We start from the raw sequence: 13,526 nt of genomic DNA, 5'->3' as shown, positions 1-13,526 counted from the left end.
AGAAACTTTTATGTTGCTTTTAAAATGACTCCAAGGCCAGCGCCGATCTCTCCCAGGCGGAACCCAGGAGGAGATGCTTTGTGGAAGAATCCCTTGGTGGGGAGGCGTCAGCTGCAAGAGCCACCTTTCCCAAATGCTGTGCGAGTGGCCGCTGGAGCCACTCAACAGAAAGAGGAGCCACTTGGCTCAGGAAACACAGCAGCCAGCCAGGGCCTAAAGAACCACAGGCAGACGTGCCTGCAAGGCACCAGGGCCACAGAAGCCACGGCACAGTGCTGGAGGCACACCTGCATGCACACACCTTCCCCTTTCTGCACTCAGAACTGACACCAAGGTGCAAAAGGGGTCAGAATAGCTTGGAAACCGGCTGAAGGGCTGCCTGTAGTAGTGAGAGTCTTCCCTCACCTGCAGCCGTCCCAGCAGCCTCATTGCCAGTGGATTTAGGGAAGCATCTGCCGTATGGTGGGTACAGCCGCCTAGACCGACTGAGCGGCTTTTGGATTGTCCTCCCGATTTCTTGGCTTGCCCAGTAGCAGGGAGATATGCCATACTTTTGCATCTGGGAAAGCCACCGCCTACCAAACGAGGCTTGAGGAGGCCACCATGTTCCCAAAGTCCCACCTTCCTCTTTCTGAATGTATTTATTAACTGGGTTTTCAAGAATACAAAGAAACAAGACTTAAAATGGCACACCCACCCTCCCAATCCCTCCTCTGCCCTGGAGCGCCTAGATGTCTCACTGCCACCTTCAATCAGTCGAGCGGATGGGAGATTTGCACATGCTGGGGATGGCAGAGCAGAGTCTGGCAAGATCAAGGCTAAAATCTGGTTTCATGGTGCGCAAAATGGACTCAGGCTGCAAACGCACCTCTGGGAGAGGCCACAAGTCTCTTCCTTCGCTTGGATGAAGGTCTGCAACAGACAGCAGACACCTTTGGGGACGCTGCAACCTCTGGTGCCACCGGAAAAGGGATGGGGATGCCTCATACTAATCCTGGCCTTTCCCAACCTCTGAAAGTCCAGGGAAGATTCTCTGTGTGGCTTGGATGAAGACAAGCAGCAAGGCAACTGAGGAGGGCCCAGGCACTCCCTTCCAGGCACTCACCATCCTCTAGCGTGGTGGCGTTGATCTCACTGGACGAGGGGCCAGTGCCTGCACGGTTGAAGGCCTGCACCACCACACCATACTGGGCAAATTTCTTCAGATTGTCAAGGGTGTAGACCTCACTGTCCCCTGTAGCCTTCATCTCAACAATGCTGTACTGCCCATTGCTCCCAGGGCTGTTCTCCCGGTAGCCAATTTGGTAGCCACGGATCACCCCGTTCTGGAGTTCCTTCTTTGGGGCCTGCAAAGATGGAGAGGGCATAGAGAGACTGCGGAGTGGTGGCAGGCAGACTGAGTATGAAAGTGTGTTCCAGGACCTGGGAAAGCTTCTCTTTCCAGAACCCAGTTTGGACTTAAAATGATGGAAAATAAACTCACCTTTGGCATGACTCACCCATAAAAATGCATTAAGTGAACTTGGAACTGTTGATTTGCCATTCTAGTTTCAACAACCTGATGCAAGTGCTGTGTGGACTCTGTGAGCGTGTGTGTGTGGGGGGGGTGAGCTTATTATACAGCCACAAGAGTGGCTGTATACTACAGTCAGCATGGATTTTTCGCATTCTGCCATGTTAAATTGAAAATAACCCCCATGCCATTCTGATGCTTCCCATAAGCTCATTTCAAAACAAAACCTTATAAAACTTATAGTCCTGAACTCAGAAATGCTTGCTTAACAACCCACTAAATTGTCATGGTGATACACAAAACAGTCAGAGAGAATTGAGAGTTCAAAGTGTAAAAGGAGAGAGAAAAACCAGACCCCTTTTGGACTTTTTTCTCACAAAATTCATTAAAAATCAGCTGTGTTCACTGGGTACCTGTAACCCTATTACTAACCTTGCCCCATACTCTGACCTTCATCTTTTGCAGTTTAAAAGTTAAAAAAATGCCTGGCTGATTTTTAATTAGTTTAATAAATTTTGGCTTGAACTCAATGATAACGTCGGGCGTGCTTAGTAAAAACCAACTGTCAGTGTTCTACAAGCCAGACTCACAGCTGCTTGGCTTGGCTAATCGGGGCCACACCCACACCAGACCTTTATTTCACTTGAGACAGTCATGGCTTCCCCCAAAGAATCCTGGGAAGTGTAGTCTGTGAAGGGTGCTGAGAGGAGACTCCTATTCCCCTGACAGCTCCAGTGGCCAGAGTGATTTAACAGGGCGTCTCCTAGCAACTCTCAGCACCCTTCACTAACTTCACTTCCCAGGATTCTTTGGGAGAAGCTATGACTGTCCAAAGTGAAATAAAGGCCTGGTGTGGATGTGGCCAGGGACAGCTTTGGTTTAAATTTGGGTGGGAGCTACATGTGCCTGCTGTAGAATAAAAAGGTGAGGGAAACCCTGAAAAAGAATGACACTGTTCACAATGTTTTCCTTTTGGAAAGGAAAGGGGCTTGCCCAATGCCCAATGCCCAGTGCCCACCCACCCAATCTCCTCCCCTCCTCCCTGCCCCTCCCCCAGGTCAGTTTCACCTATCCGAAACATGATTGCAGAAATAAATCCCACCCTCCCTTCTCCTTCCTCCTATCCCCTCCCTCTTGCACCTTCCCTCCCCCTACCCATCCCCTTCCAATCCCCTTCTTCCCCCTCCTCCTCCCCATGGTCAGTTTTACCTATCTTAAGCATGACTGCACAGGAGTAAATCCCATTGAACGCAATAAGCAGGGAAAAGATCAGATCTGCCCTCGTCTCCTTCTTTCTCCCATCACCTCCCTTTTGCCCCTTCCCTCCCCTTCCAATCCCCTCCTTCTGCTGCCCTCTCCCCACCCTTTCTCCGTCCCTCTCCTCTCCCCTCCTCCTCCTCCCCCATGGTCAGTTTTACCTATCCTAACCAAGACTGCATGGGAGTAAATCTCATTGAACTCAGTAAGAGAAAGAGCAGGATATAAATCAAATAATAAAATAAATAAATAAGCATGCAAATGATCAGACTTGCTTTTCCTCTCCTTCCCCTCTCCTCTCTCTTCCTCCTCCTCTGCCCACTCCAGCCCTCCCTCCCTCCCCCCCCCCCGGGTCAGTTTTACCTATCCTAAGCATGATTGTACAGGAGTAAATCCCACTGAACTCAATAAGCATGCAAATGATCAAATCTGCCTTTCTCCTCCCCTCCCCCCTCCTGTTTGGCACATGTTACCAAATTCTTCCAAGCTACAAAAGAAGCGGATTGGACTGTGAAAGAGCAACCAAAATCGTGTTTGCATTTTCACAAATTTGTATGGCAAGACAATATCTCAGAAAGGAGGTCAGGTCTCCTGCTCCCCTGGTGCATTCATTATAGCTGCCCAATTTCCCTGCTTTTTAAAGTTTGATAGATATATCTGTGGGCTATAGCTACAGTAGGGTCCTGCTTATATGGTGGGTTATGGACAAGGCCCCCACCATAAAGCGGAACCCATAGACTATAAAGGGGCCGTTGTGCGAAAATGGCGTGAAAATGTCACAAAGTGCCGTAAAATCGGCTTTAAAAAGGGGAATTTCCCACCGCCGCATTAGCAGAACGCCGGAATGCAAAGCGCCGGTAAGCGGGGCCCTACTGTACATTCTTAAACCACAAGGTTTTTTGCCTATTAATGAATTACTCGTGTTATAATCACTCTTTGTCTCTAGGTTAGACAGCATTCAAGGGGCAGGAGAGGAACTTGGGAGGGTGGATTTTGGGGGAAAACATAAATTGTATGTTCACTTTTCAATGTTTTTCCTACCAAGAGTGGCCACATCCTGCAAGCGCAGATTCCTGAGTGGCTGGCTGTCTTTGTGGAGCATTCAGCCATTTAGAGCAGCGTGCATGAACAGTGGCCAAGTTCTTTTATTGTGCCTTGACTCTTCAGTGTCCTCTATGGAAATCCAAGAGAGAGAACAAAGGGGTCCGGTAGAGACCATTTGGGTAAAAATAAATGGAGAAACAAATAAAACCGACATGGTAGTAGGTGTCTACTACAGACCCCCTGGCCAAGAAGAGGTGGTAGACAAGGCCTTTCTCAAACAAATCTCTGAAATCTCAAGGAGGCAAGAAGTAGTAGTGATGGGGGACTTCAACTACCCGGATATCTGCTGGGAGACAAACTCTGCGAAGCACAAAGCCTCCAACAAATTCCTGATGGGCCTTGCTGATAATTTCCTCTTTCAAAAAGTAGAAGAAGGAACAAGGGGATCTGCAATCCTGGACCTTATCTTAACTAACACGGACGAATTGGTCACAGGAATTAAAGCGGTTGGTATCTTGGGGGAAAGTGACCATGTAATGCTGGAATTCAGGATTCTGGGGAAAGCCAAAGAAGAATATAGTCAAACATGGACCTTGGATTTCAGGAAAGCCGATTTTAGCAACCTCAGGGAAATGATGGGTAGGATCCCGTGGCTAGATAGACTAAAGAAAAAAGGAGCCCAAGAAGCGTGGCAGTTCATGAAGAACGTACTACAAAAAGCGCAATCGCAAACAATTTCAAAGAGGAAGAAAAATGGAAGACATCGGAAAAAGCCAATGTGGCTACACGGAAGACTGGTGGAGGAGGTAAAAGTAAAAAAGAGCATGTATAAAGAATGGAAGGAAGGACGCATCACCAAGGAAGAGTACCGACGAGCGGCTCGGGCTTGCAGGAATAGCGTAAGGAAAGCTAAAACCCAGAATGAGCTGAGGCTGGCGAGGGAAGCGAGGAACAACAAAAAGGGGTTTTTCAGATATGTTCGAAGCAAGAGAAAGACCAAGGAAACGGTGGGACTGCTGCTCAATGAGGATGGCAAAATGTTGACAGATAACGAGGAAAAAGCAGAACTGCTCAACGCCTATTTTGCCTCCATTTTCTCCCAAAAAGGGAACAGTGTGCAACCTTGCATCGGTAGCAATCTCAGTAAGGGGTCGGGATTGCAGTTCAAGATTGATAAGGAGATAGTCAGGAAATACCTAGTTAACCTAAATGAGTTCAAATCTCCAGGGCCTGATGAACTGCATCCCAGAGTATTGAAGGAACTTGTGGATGTACTCTCAGAACCTCTTGCCATCATCTTTGAGAAATCATGGAGAACGGGAGAGGTGCCAGAGAATTGGAGATGGGCAAACGTCATCCCGCTCTTTAAAAAAGGTAAAAAAGAAGATCTGGGGAATTACAGGCCGGTCAGTCTGACTTCAATACCGGGAAAGATATTAGAACGGATAATAAAAGAGTCCATTGGCAACTATCTAGATGACAATGCTGTGATTAGAAGGAGCCAGCATGGGTTTGTCAAGAAAAAATCCCGTCAAACTAATCTCATCTCTTTTTTTGATTGGGTCACTAGCTTAGTAGATGGTGGAAATGCTGTAGATGTCATCTATCTAGATTTCAGCAAGGCGTTTGACAAAGTCCCCCACAATCTTTTGATTAGCAAACTAGTCAAATGCGGACTACATGGAAATACTGTCAGGTGGATTCACAACTGGTTGGAAAACCGTACTCAAAGAGTGGTCGTCGGTGGCTCTGCTTCGGACTGGAAGGAGGTCTCGAATGGAGTGCCACAGGGTTCTGTCCTGGGGCCGATACTCTTCAACGTTTTTATCAATGACTTAGATGATGGGGTGGAGGGAAGCCTTATGAAGTTTGCGGATGACACGAAACTGGGAGGGATAGCTAACAAAATGGAAGACAGGAATAAAATCCAAAGGGACCTGGATAGACTAGAAAATTGGGTTGAAATTAATAAAATGACATTCAATAAAGACAAATGCAGGATTCTGCATTTAGACCACAAAAACAAAATGCACGGGTACAGGATGGGAAATACCCGGCTTAGCAGTAGTGTGTGTGAGAAGGACCTTGGAATTGTGGTGGATCGCAAGTTGAACGTGACCCAGCAGTGTGATGCTGCGGCAAAAAAGGCAAACGCGGTTTGGGGCTGCATAAACAGAGCTATAGTTTCCAGGTCGAGGGAAGTAATAGTCCCACTATATTCTGCATTAGTCAGGCCTCATCTGGAATACTGCGTTCAGTTCTGGGCGCCTCATTTTAAGAAAGATATAGACAAGTTAGAGCAGGTTCAGAAGAGGACGACGAGGATGATAGCCGGTACGGAGAACAAGTCTTATGAGGAAAAGTTGAAGGAACTTGGCATGTTCAGTCTGGTGAAAAGAAGGCTGAGGGGTGACATGATTGCACTCTTTAAGTACCTGAAGGGCTGTCACATAGAGGAGGGTACAGATTTGTTCACTGCTGCCCCAGAGGGTAGGACTAGGTCTAATGGTTTTAAGTTACAGGAGCGTAGATTCAGATTGGACATTAGAAGGAACTTCTTGACAGTAAGGGCAGTTCGGCAATGGAACCGACTGCCTAGGGAGGTGGTGGGATCCCCTTCGCTGGATGTCTTCAAGCAGAGGCTGGACAGCTATCTGCGGGAGATGCTCTAGCTGTGGATTTCCTGCTGTGAGCAGGGGATTGGACTCGATGGCCTACAAGGCCCCTTCCAACTCTATGATTGTATGATTCTATGACTCTTTCTGTGTGGCTTGTTAGGGCTATCCTAACCTTGAAGGGCAGATTCATGTTTTAGAAAAAAATACATTTTTATGCTTCAGATTCTCTGTCAGCCCCACTCACACAGTCTTCAGAATGCTGATGTTAAAGCCATACAGGATTATAACAGACTGATTAGCTTGGAAAGAGGTTGCAATTGATAGGAAATGGGTCAGAAGCTGTTCCAAAACTGGATGAATCAGATCAGGGGTGGGGGGAAAAAACACAGGAAGCCCCAATCAGAGCCAGGGCTGCTGTCCTTAAAAAGGCCAGGTCTAAATCAATCTTAACAATATTTCTTAGAAGCATTAACAAATCAATAGGACCGACTGCAAATTTATGTTACAAAGCTGATGTGATCCATCTTGCTGAAACAACCTTAAAATGGAGTGACTTATGCTTCAAGTGAATCTTACTTTTCATTAATCTGTTTTTCGTCACTGGACAGACAAAAGAGGCAGGAGATACTAGGACCCTAAATTTACCGACTGGCTGCTTCATTTGGATTCCTAACTCGCTAATCAATTTTATTTTTCATTATATAGCTTCTGGAAAATAAATCAAGACCTAAATTTTATCGACCTTTGCCTGAGCATGTTGTAGGCAAGCAACTGAAATCTTCACATTTCTGTCCTCGCCCTCTGCTCCCCACACACAGAGAGATTCTGGCAACAGTGAGCTATACTGAGACCTTGTGTGACAGCTGCCTTCCACAGAGGGGTGATGCAGACCACAGCAGTTTCGCCACACACCTCGTGCAGGCCAGCCCAGTTGTGGCTGACTTTTGCCCCAATCCTGTAGAAGTGGGGCAAGAGGCTTCCTGAAACCTGGACTCCCAAGCCTGGCTTCTTCCTCCTCCTCAGTGTGAGGCTGGCCAGTAGCAGCAATCGGTCGGCAGAGGAGACACTCTCCCTTTCTGTCCTGGACCAGCCAATGGGAGCCATCCATCCCCCCCCCCAGTCACACAGTCCAAATAAATGGAGCCTCCTGCGGAACAAGGAACGAGAGCATCACTACGAGTCCACCGAGGAACCCACCTGGCCTGGCTCTCAGCAGCCCTGCCAGGGGCCAAAGGTAGGTGGGCCGAATACAGGGGAGCCCTCAAGGGCCCCCCGAGTGCCTCTTTGCCCGGCCACTGCTCTTGGCATCAGCATCTCCGTTCCTCTCTCCCATTTAACAAACAGTAACTGCCAGCATGGTGAGTTCAGCTGCCCTCTGCCAGTGACTGCACCTTGGGGTGGCAGCCCCGCCCTGTGCAGCTCCCTGCCAGCCCCTCCTTTCTTCAGGCGTCTCCTGAAAACGGAACTTTCTAAACAGGCCTTTCAACATGAATTTTCTTTTCTAAACAATGCAGTACTTACTGTTTTTAACCAAGTTTTTATTTTTTAAAATTCTATCATGTTTTTGGACTTCCCAGGAGGATCGCTCCGCCTGTGACTGCCTTTGAGACGAGCTCCCGTCTCAGAGGAAGCTTTTTCAGTTTTAAAACCAGTCAGAAGAGTTTTTTGACTGGAAAAAATTTTCTCCCAGGCAAGGGAGAAATGTAGAGATCATCCACAGAAGCTTCGTTGTGTTTGTTGGGGACTGGAATTCATTAGGATCACCTATGAAAGAAGGTAGCCAGCAGTGTCGGACGGAGCCAGGGATTACAAGCAAGCTCAAACTGACTAAGCGAGACTTTTTTTTTTCTTCAAAGAAAATCGGATTTTAACAGGCAAGCATTCTTCTGTCTACTCTTATCATTTTGTTATCGTTACAGCAAAAGAGATTTGTTAGAGAATCAGCAACAAAGAAACCCTGGGTGAGTTATAACTTTTTCTTTTATACACGGAATTAAGGAGGAAGAAAATCGAAATAGCCTATCTTTGTTTTTATTGCAAAAAGCTGGCATGGAATTGTGCACTATATACAAACGGATGAGGGGCATCTAATTTGAAGAGAAAAAATCTGATTTATATGACATTTGAGTATTATATGTCTGGGACTATTTTTTCTGGTCTACTTTTTTTTTTGACGAATCTGATTATTCTTTATGCCACTAATTATTTGGATGCTGTGAACTAAATTTGTTTTGCACTTTTGGACACATAAGAGATAAGGCAGTTTGTGCTGTCTAGAGGGTGATGTCAACAGGCTTGGAAGATTAACTCCTTTGTGACTGGAAAAAGAAATAAACTGTTCTTTGCTTTGGAATAGTGGCTATATTGGAATTTGAAGGGGTTTTGTTCTTTTGGTTTTAAGAATGACAATCAAGAAGGTGGCTGAGACCTTGGATGTACAGGAAGGGGTTCTCTCTCTAGATATGTTTCAGAAAATAATGAATGAGATTAAGCTAACGAAACAAGAACTGAGACAGAGCAGACAGGAGATGAAAATTGAATTTGGCAAAATGAGACAGGAGCTGAAAGAAATTCAGGATTCTATGAGAAAGGAGGTAGATGAGACCAAAGATATAATTGGACAAACAAAAGAAAATGAAAGAAAAATTAAAGGGAAGGTTCAAGCCCTGGAGATTGGAATAGATTTATCAAATATGGACTTGGAAAAAGATCTGGATTGTATGGCTGTGATGGATCCTAGAGACAAATATTACTGTTTGGAATTCAGCGCTGTCCCTGAAGGAATTGGTGAAGAGATTAGAGATAAAGATATCAACGGTTCGAAAAAATTCCTGGATTGGAAGGATTTGATGGAACTTGAAACAGAGAAAGTTTACAGGATTAATTCCAGATATGTGACAATGGAAAAACTCTCAAGAGATGTGCTAGTGCATTCTGTAAAAAAGAGGAACAGAGATACAACTTTACAACAATATTTCAGTAATACATTCAGAATTGATGGCAAGGAAATATTTGTGATGAAGGAAATTCCTATCAGACTCTTATTATATGACTATGACAGCAAGATTATTGGGTGTGCAAAGATGGAAGATGGAAGATGGAATCAACACTGATAATGGAAGAAGAGCTATTGAAATTACTGGACTTAGTAGACTCGAAGAGATGGACCAATTGACATGTCTATTTAGAGAAAAATTGATGGATATATATCTCAAGGATTGGAAACTTCTCTTTGACTTTTTGTGGAAAGAATAAAATGATATGATGTTAATGAGATTTGATACTAATTAAGATAACCACTGGAGGAAGGTGATTTTATAATCTATTAAGAGACAGGTTTGTTATATATTATAGACCTATAGCTGATCTATGATAAATCGGAAGTCAATAGTTTTTATTGTATTAGTTATTAATTTGTTCTTTTTGTTTTTGTTTTGTTTTGTTTTTGAAAATTTGAATAAAAATTAATAATAAAAAAAAATCTATCATGTTTTTGTATGTTGTAATGCCGCCTTCATATACTTTTATAAAAAGTGAGGCTTATAATCAATTAAATGAAAGGCTGGCAAGCTCCTCCTGGCACAAGGGGGGGGCTGTGGGGAAATGGGAGGGTGCTGGAGGATGTCACACCAAAGGTGCTTTCCCTCAAAGGGTGCCCAGTTCTCCTGGGGGAGGCCAAGAGAGTTGCTTCCTTCATGCCCTCCATTTCTTGGAGGGGCCATTAGGGCTGCTGGCTCATAAGTAGACAATTACAGGTTTGTTCTGCAGCTATTGCTATTGCTTCAGTTAATTTTATGCTTTGCGTGTCTGAAATGTGTTTTGCTTTATTCCTAAATAATCTGCCTTTAAAGTGGGGAAAGTGACATATAATAGATTCAAATAAACAACTGAAATCTGAACATGCACATACCTTCCAAGTGACCTGGATGCTCTGGGATGTCACTGGCTGCAAAGTGACATCCATGGGCGGCCCATCTGGAGCTGAAAAAGTAGAGCCAGCATCACACGTTGCACAGAGAGGCTTCCCCTTCCCCCCCCCCTTCAGAAAACGGGAAAGGCAGTTAGTGAGAGGAGACCAAGACTTTCCATTTGGGTGTGTTACAGATTTCTGAGCCCTTCGCCTTTGTCCGTGAGATGCCTGGGGGCACTCTGCTCATGCTCGTCTGAGGTCTTCCTCCCCCCTCACCTTCACAGTCTCTGAGTTAGCCATTCACTATCTGTGAACCTCAAAAATCCCAGCAGCCATTTCCTGACAGACTCGGTAGGGATTGCTCTCGCCTGGCATGTGGGAAAAGTCCTTCCTATGGGGAGAATAACCTGGAGAAGAGGCTATTAAGAGGCGAGATGATAGTCATCGCCAACTCTTTGAAGAGCTGTCACATGACGATGGAGCAGATTTGCTTTCTGTTGCTCCGGCGGGCAGGAGAACCCCAAGCTGAGGGGTTCAAATGACAAGAAAGGGGATTTCAACTAAACATTAGGAAGGACTCCCTGATGGTACAAGCCCATTGACAGTGAAAGAGAAGACTACCTTGGAAGGGGCGAGCCTTCCTGCACTAAAAATATTTGAACAGTGGCTGAATCAATGGCCACCTATCAGGACTGCTGAAGGAGGGCACTTCCCGCGCCAGCAGGGGGCTGGACTATAAGACCTTTAAGGTCCCTTCCAAGCCTACGTTTTGAAAGGGGGGTGGTAGCTAGAGCACCTGGAGGCATAATGGTGCTTAACCTTTATATGCACAGTTAGTGTTTTGCCTCAGACATCTTGCAAAGAGGTTGTCTTTTGTGCAAGCTTTCGCTGATCCATAAGACTGAACCCTGTGCCCTTGTTTTAACGATACAGCTTTGCTGTTTTTATGTTGACTTGTATTGCTTGTAAACGGCTTAGAAATTTCAACATTAAGCAGTTTAGAAATACTTTTAAATAAATACATAGATGGCACTCAACAAGGAGAAGCAGCACAGTTCACCCAGCAGCTCTCAGGGCAAATCCACAAAGCTCTTCAACTGAAGAAGCTGGAAGGCAAAAGGCTCACAGGCCTGGCTGGTCCCACTTTGCTAAAGGAGGAGGAAAAGGACTGAGAAGCAGAAAAAAGAAGAGAGGATCTGCTGGCACGTTAAAGGTTAACACAGTGATCATGGCATAAGCAGCTTTGGAGGAGTACCGTCCACTCCACAAAAGCCTCTGTGATAAAATGGTGCCTCAAGACCCTCTGTTGTTTTGCTGCAACAGGCTGATGACATTTTCCTCTGGGTTAAATGGCTGAATAGCTGAATGTTGCCCTAAACATTATTTATGCAGTCAAGAGCCATCGCTGGATATTTTGGTACTGCTGATTGTCTCAAGTCACTTAGTACTTTGCTAGCATGACAAACCTGTGCCAGGAAGTGGTGGGTGTAGACACAGACACTTTTAAACGTGTCTTGAGCGTTCCCATGCAGAATCCTATCGCTACAGTTTTGTGAGGCAGCTAAGACTTCTCAGATAGGGCAATGACGTGTCCCTGGGTTCTTAATCAGAAAAGCAACGGCAATTAATTCTGCTCAAAAGGAGCGTCCCTGCATGCAGAGTGTGTGTCCCCATCAGCTGAGCTAGGACCAGGGCCAGGAAGGGTGCTCTCCAAATGCTGATCCTTCTACAAAGCAGGAGGGCGGAGTTCTCTGGCTACAGCAGGCAACCCACAGTCTATTTTTCTGGCCTCATCTGGGGTTCATCCTTTCTCTTTTTTTACCTTTTCCCCATTCTTTCATTCACCACCACATACATTTATCTGCTTGAGGCAGTGCAGGATAGATGGGGCTGGGGACTACAGAGCTAGCTGCAGACAAGCAGATATGGCCTGCCAAGGTGGCCCAGGCAAAGCACCTGCTTCCTCCGTGCTGATAGTCAGCTCCTTGCTGGGCTCACTGCGGCCAATCTTGTTGAAGGAGTACATGCGGATGCTGTAAACTGAGGCTGGGTGGAGGTCCACAATGTTGGCTTGGTTAATGGTTGGGGAAATGTTGCGCGTGGATTGCTTGAAGTCCCAGGAATCTGAAAGAAAAAGGAACCTAGTCAGGAACGTGCCGCTCACTCATTCACATCCAGAGCCTTCCCCATGACGATATGAACAGAAGAATAGCACCACCGACAAAAATAAAGTATACAGGCCTTTCAAAGAAATTCCCATGATGAGTTTGTTGTAATCCGTACAACCAGCCAGCCAGGATTACAATAGTCAATATTGCCATTGCCATCCTGCAGATGTGAGGCTGAGATAGAAGCCTTATCTGGGTGTTTGACCTTCTCATATGTGAACCCAAGGAGAAATGACAAGTTCCACTCATTCCAGCACATCACCTCAACACACTTTAGAGTCACTGACTAGTTTGAGGGCCTGCTCCACTCACATCTGTGTGAGGTAACACCCTGATCGTGCAGTGGGCAAGGAAGAGGGCTATTTCTCTGCTTCCAGCTAGAAATGAAGCTGCTTGTCCAGCACCGCTTCCGTCTGCCCCGAGCACAGTCACGGCTCTGCTTCTTGCCCAGCACCTTACCAGACTTGTTCTTGTACTCAATGTCAAAACCAGTGATGATGCTGTTGCCATCGAACCTCTGTGTCCAACGCAAATTCATGCTCCGGGCCTTCACCTCCCGGATCTCTAACTCTGGAGGGTCTGGTGGCTCTACAAGGAGGAGGAGGAAGAGGAGGAAGAGTTAGAAAGAAAAACACCTCCCACCCCCCAGAGGGACTCTAGGCTTGCCTGACCGGCTGCCCCCTGGAAAAGAGAACCGTTAATTAACAGCTTTTATCTTCCGAACAATGGCATCACTTCCAGGCACAGGTGGAGGCCAACAGCCATTCCATTATTCACACACACAGTGCTTTTGAGTTCCTCCACATCCCTGGGTGGAGCCAAAAGGCTAGACCTGAGGAAACGGTTGAATAGCTAACTACCATAGAATCATCAAATAGTAGAGTTGGAATGAGCCTATAAGGCCACTGAACGAAGAATTAGTACCAGTAAAGGTCTGCAACAGGTGATTTCAGTCCTGATGGCCTCTTTTGTGGGGAAAACTGAATGATGGGCCCAAGCAGAAGCTGCACAAAGAA

At 46.0% G+C, this 13,526-nt stretch overlaps 1 protein-coding gene across 11 annotated transcripts in view; it reads right to left on the bottom strand.

Annotated features, from left to right (window-relative positions):
* Positions 1-13,526, bottom strand: part of DSCAML1 (DS cell adhesion molecule like 1) — a 196,909-nt gene that overhangs the window by 35,374 nt on the left and 148,009 nt on the right. For all 11 annotated transcript variants that reach the window (XR_009758669.1, XR_009758670.1, XM_061592817.1 and 8 more), the window contains 4 exons: positions 12,970-13,098; positions 12,299-12,466; positions 10,343-10,413; positions 1,106-1,346 (listed from right to left, as the gene is read on the bottom strand). Coding sequence is in view for 9 of the 11 variants with exons in the window: in XM_061592817.1 (XP_061448801.1) it covers positions 1,106-1,346; positions 10,343-10,413; positions 12,299-12,466; positions 12,970-13,098 (609 nt within the window). In the remaining 2 variants the exon portion in view is untranslated. The remainder of the gene's footprint in view (positions 1-1,105; positions 1,347-10,342; positions 10,414-12,298; positions 12,467-12,969; positions 13,099-13,526) is intronic.

This window comes from Rhineura floridana, chromosome 12 (assembly GCF_030035675.1).
Source record: "Rhineura floridana isolate rRhiFlo1 chromosome 12, rRhiFlo1.hap2, whole genome shotgun sequence".
NCBI lineage: Eukaryota > Metazoa > Chordata > Lepidosauria > Squamata > Rhineuridae > Rhineura > Rhineura floridana.
Note: the sequence above shows the minus strand (reverse complement) of the source record. Positions and strands in the feature narration are given on the sequence as shown.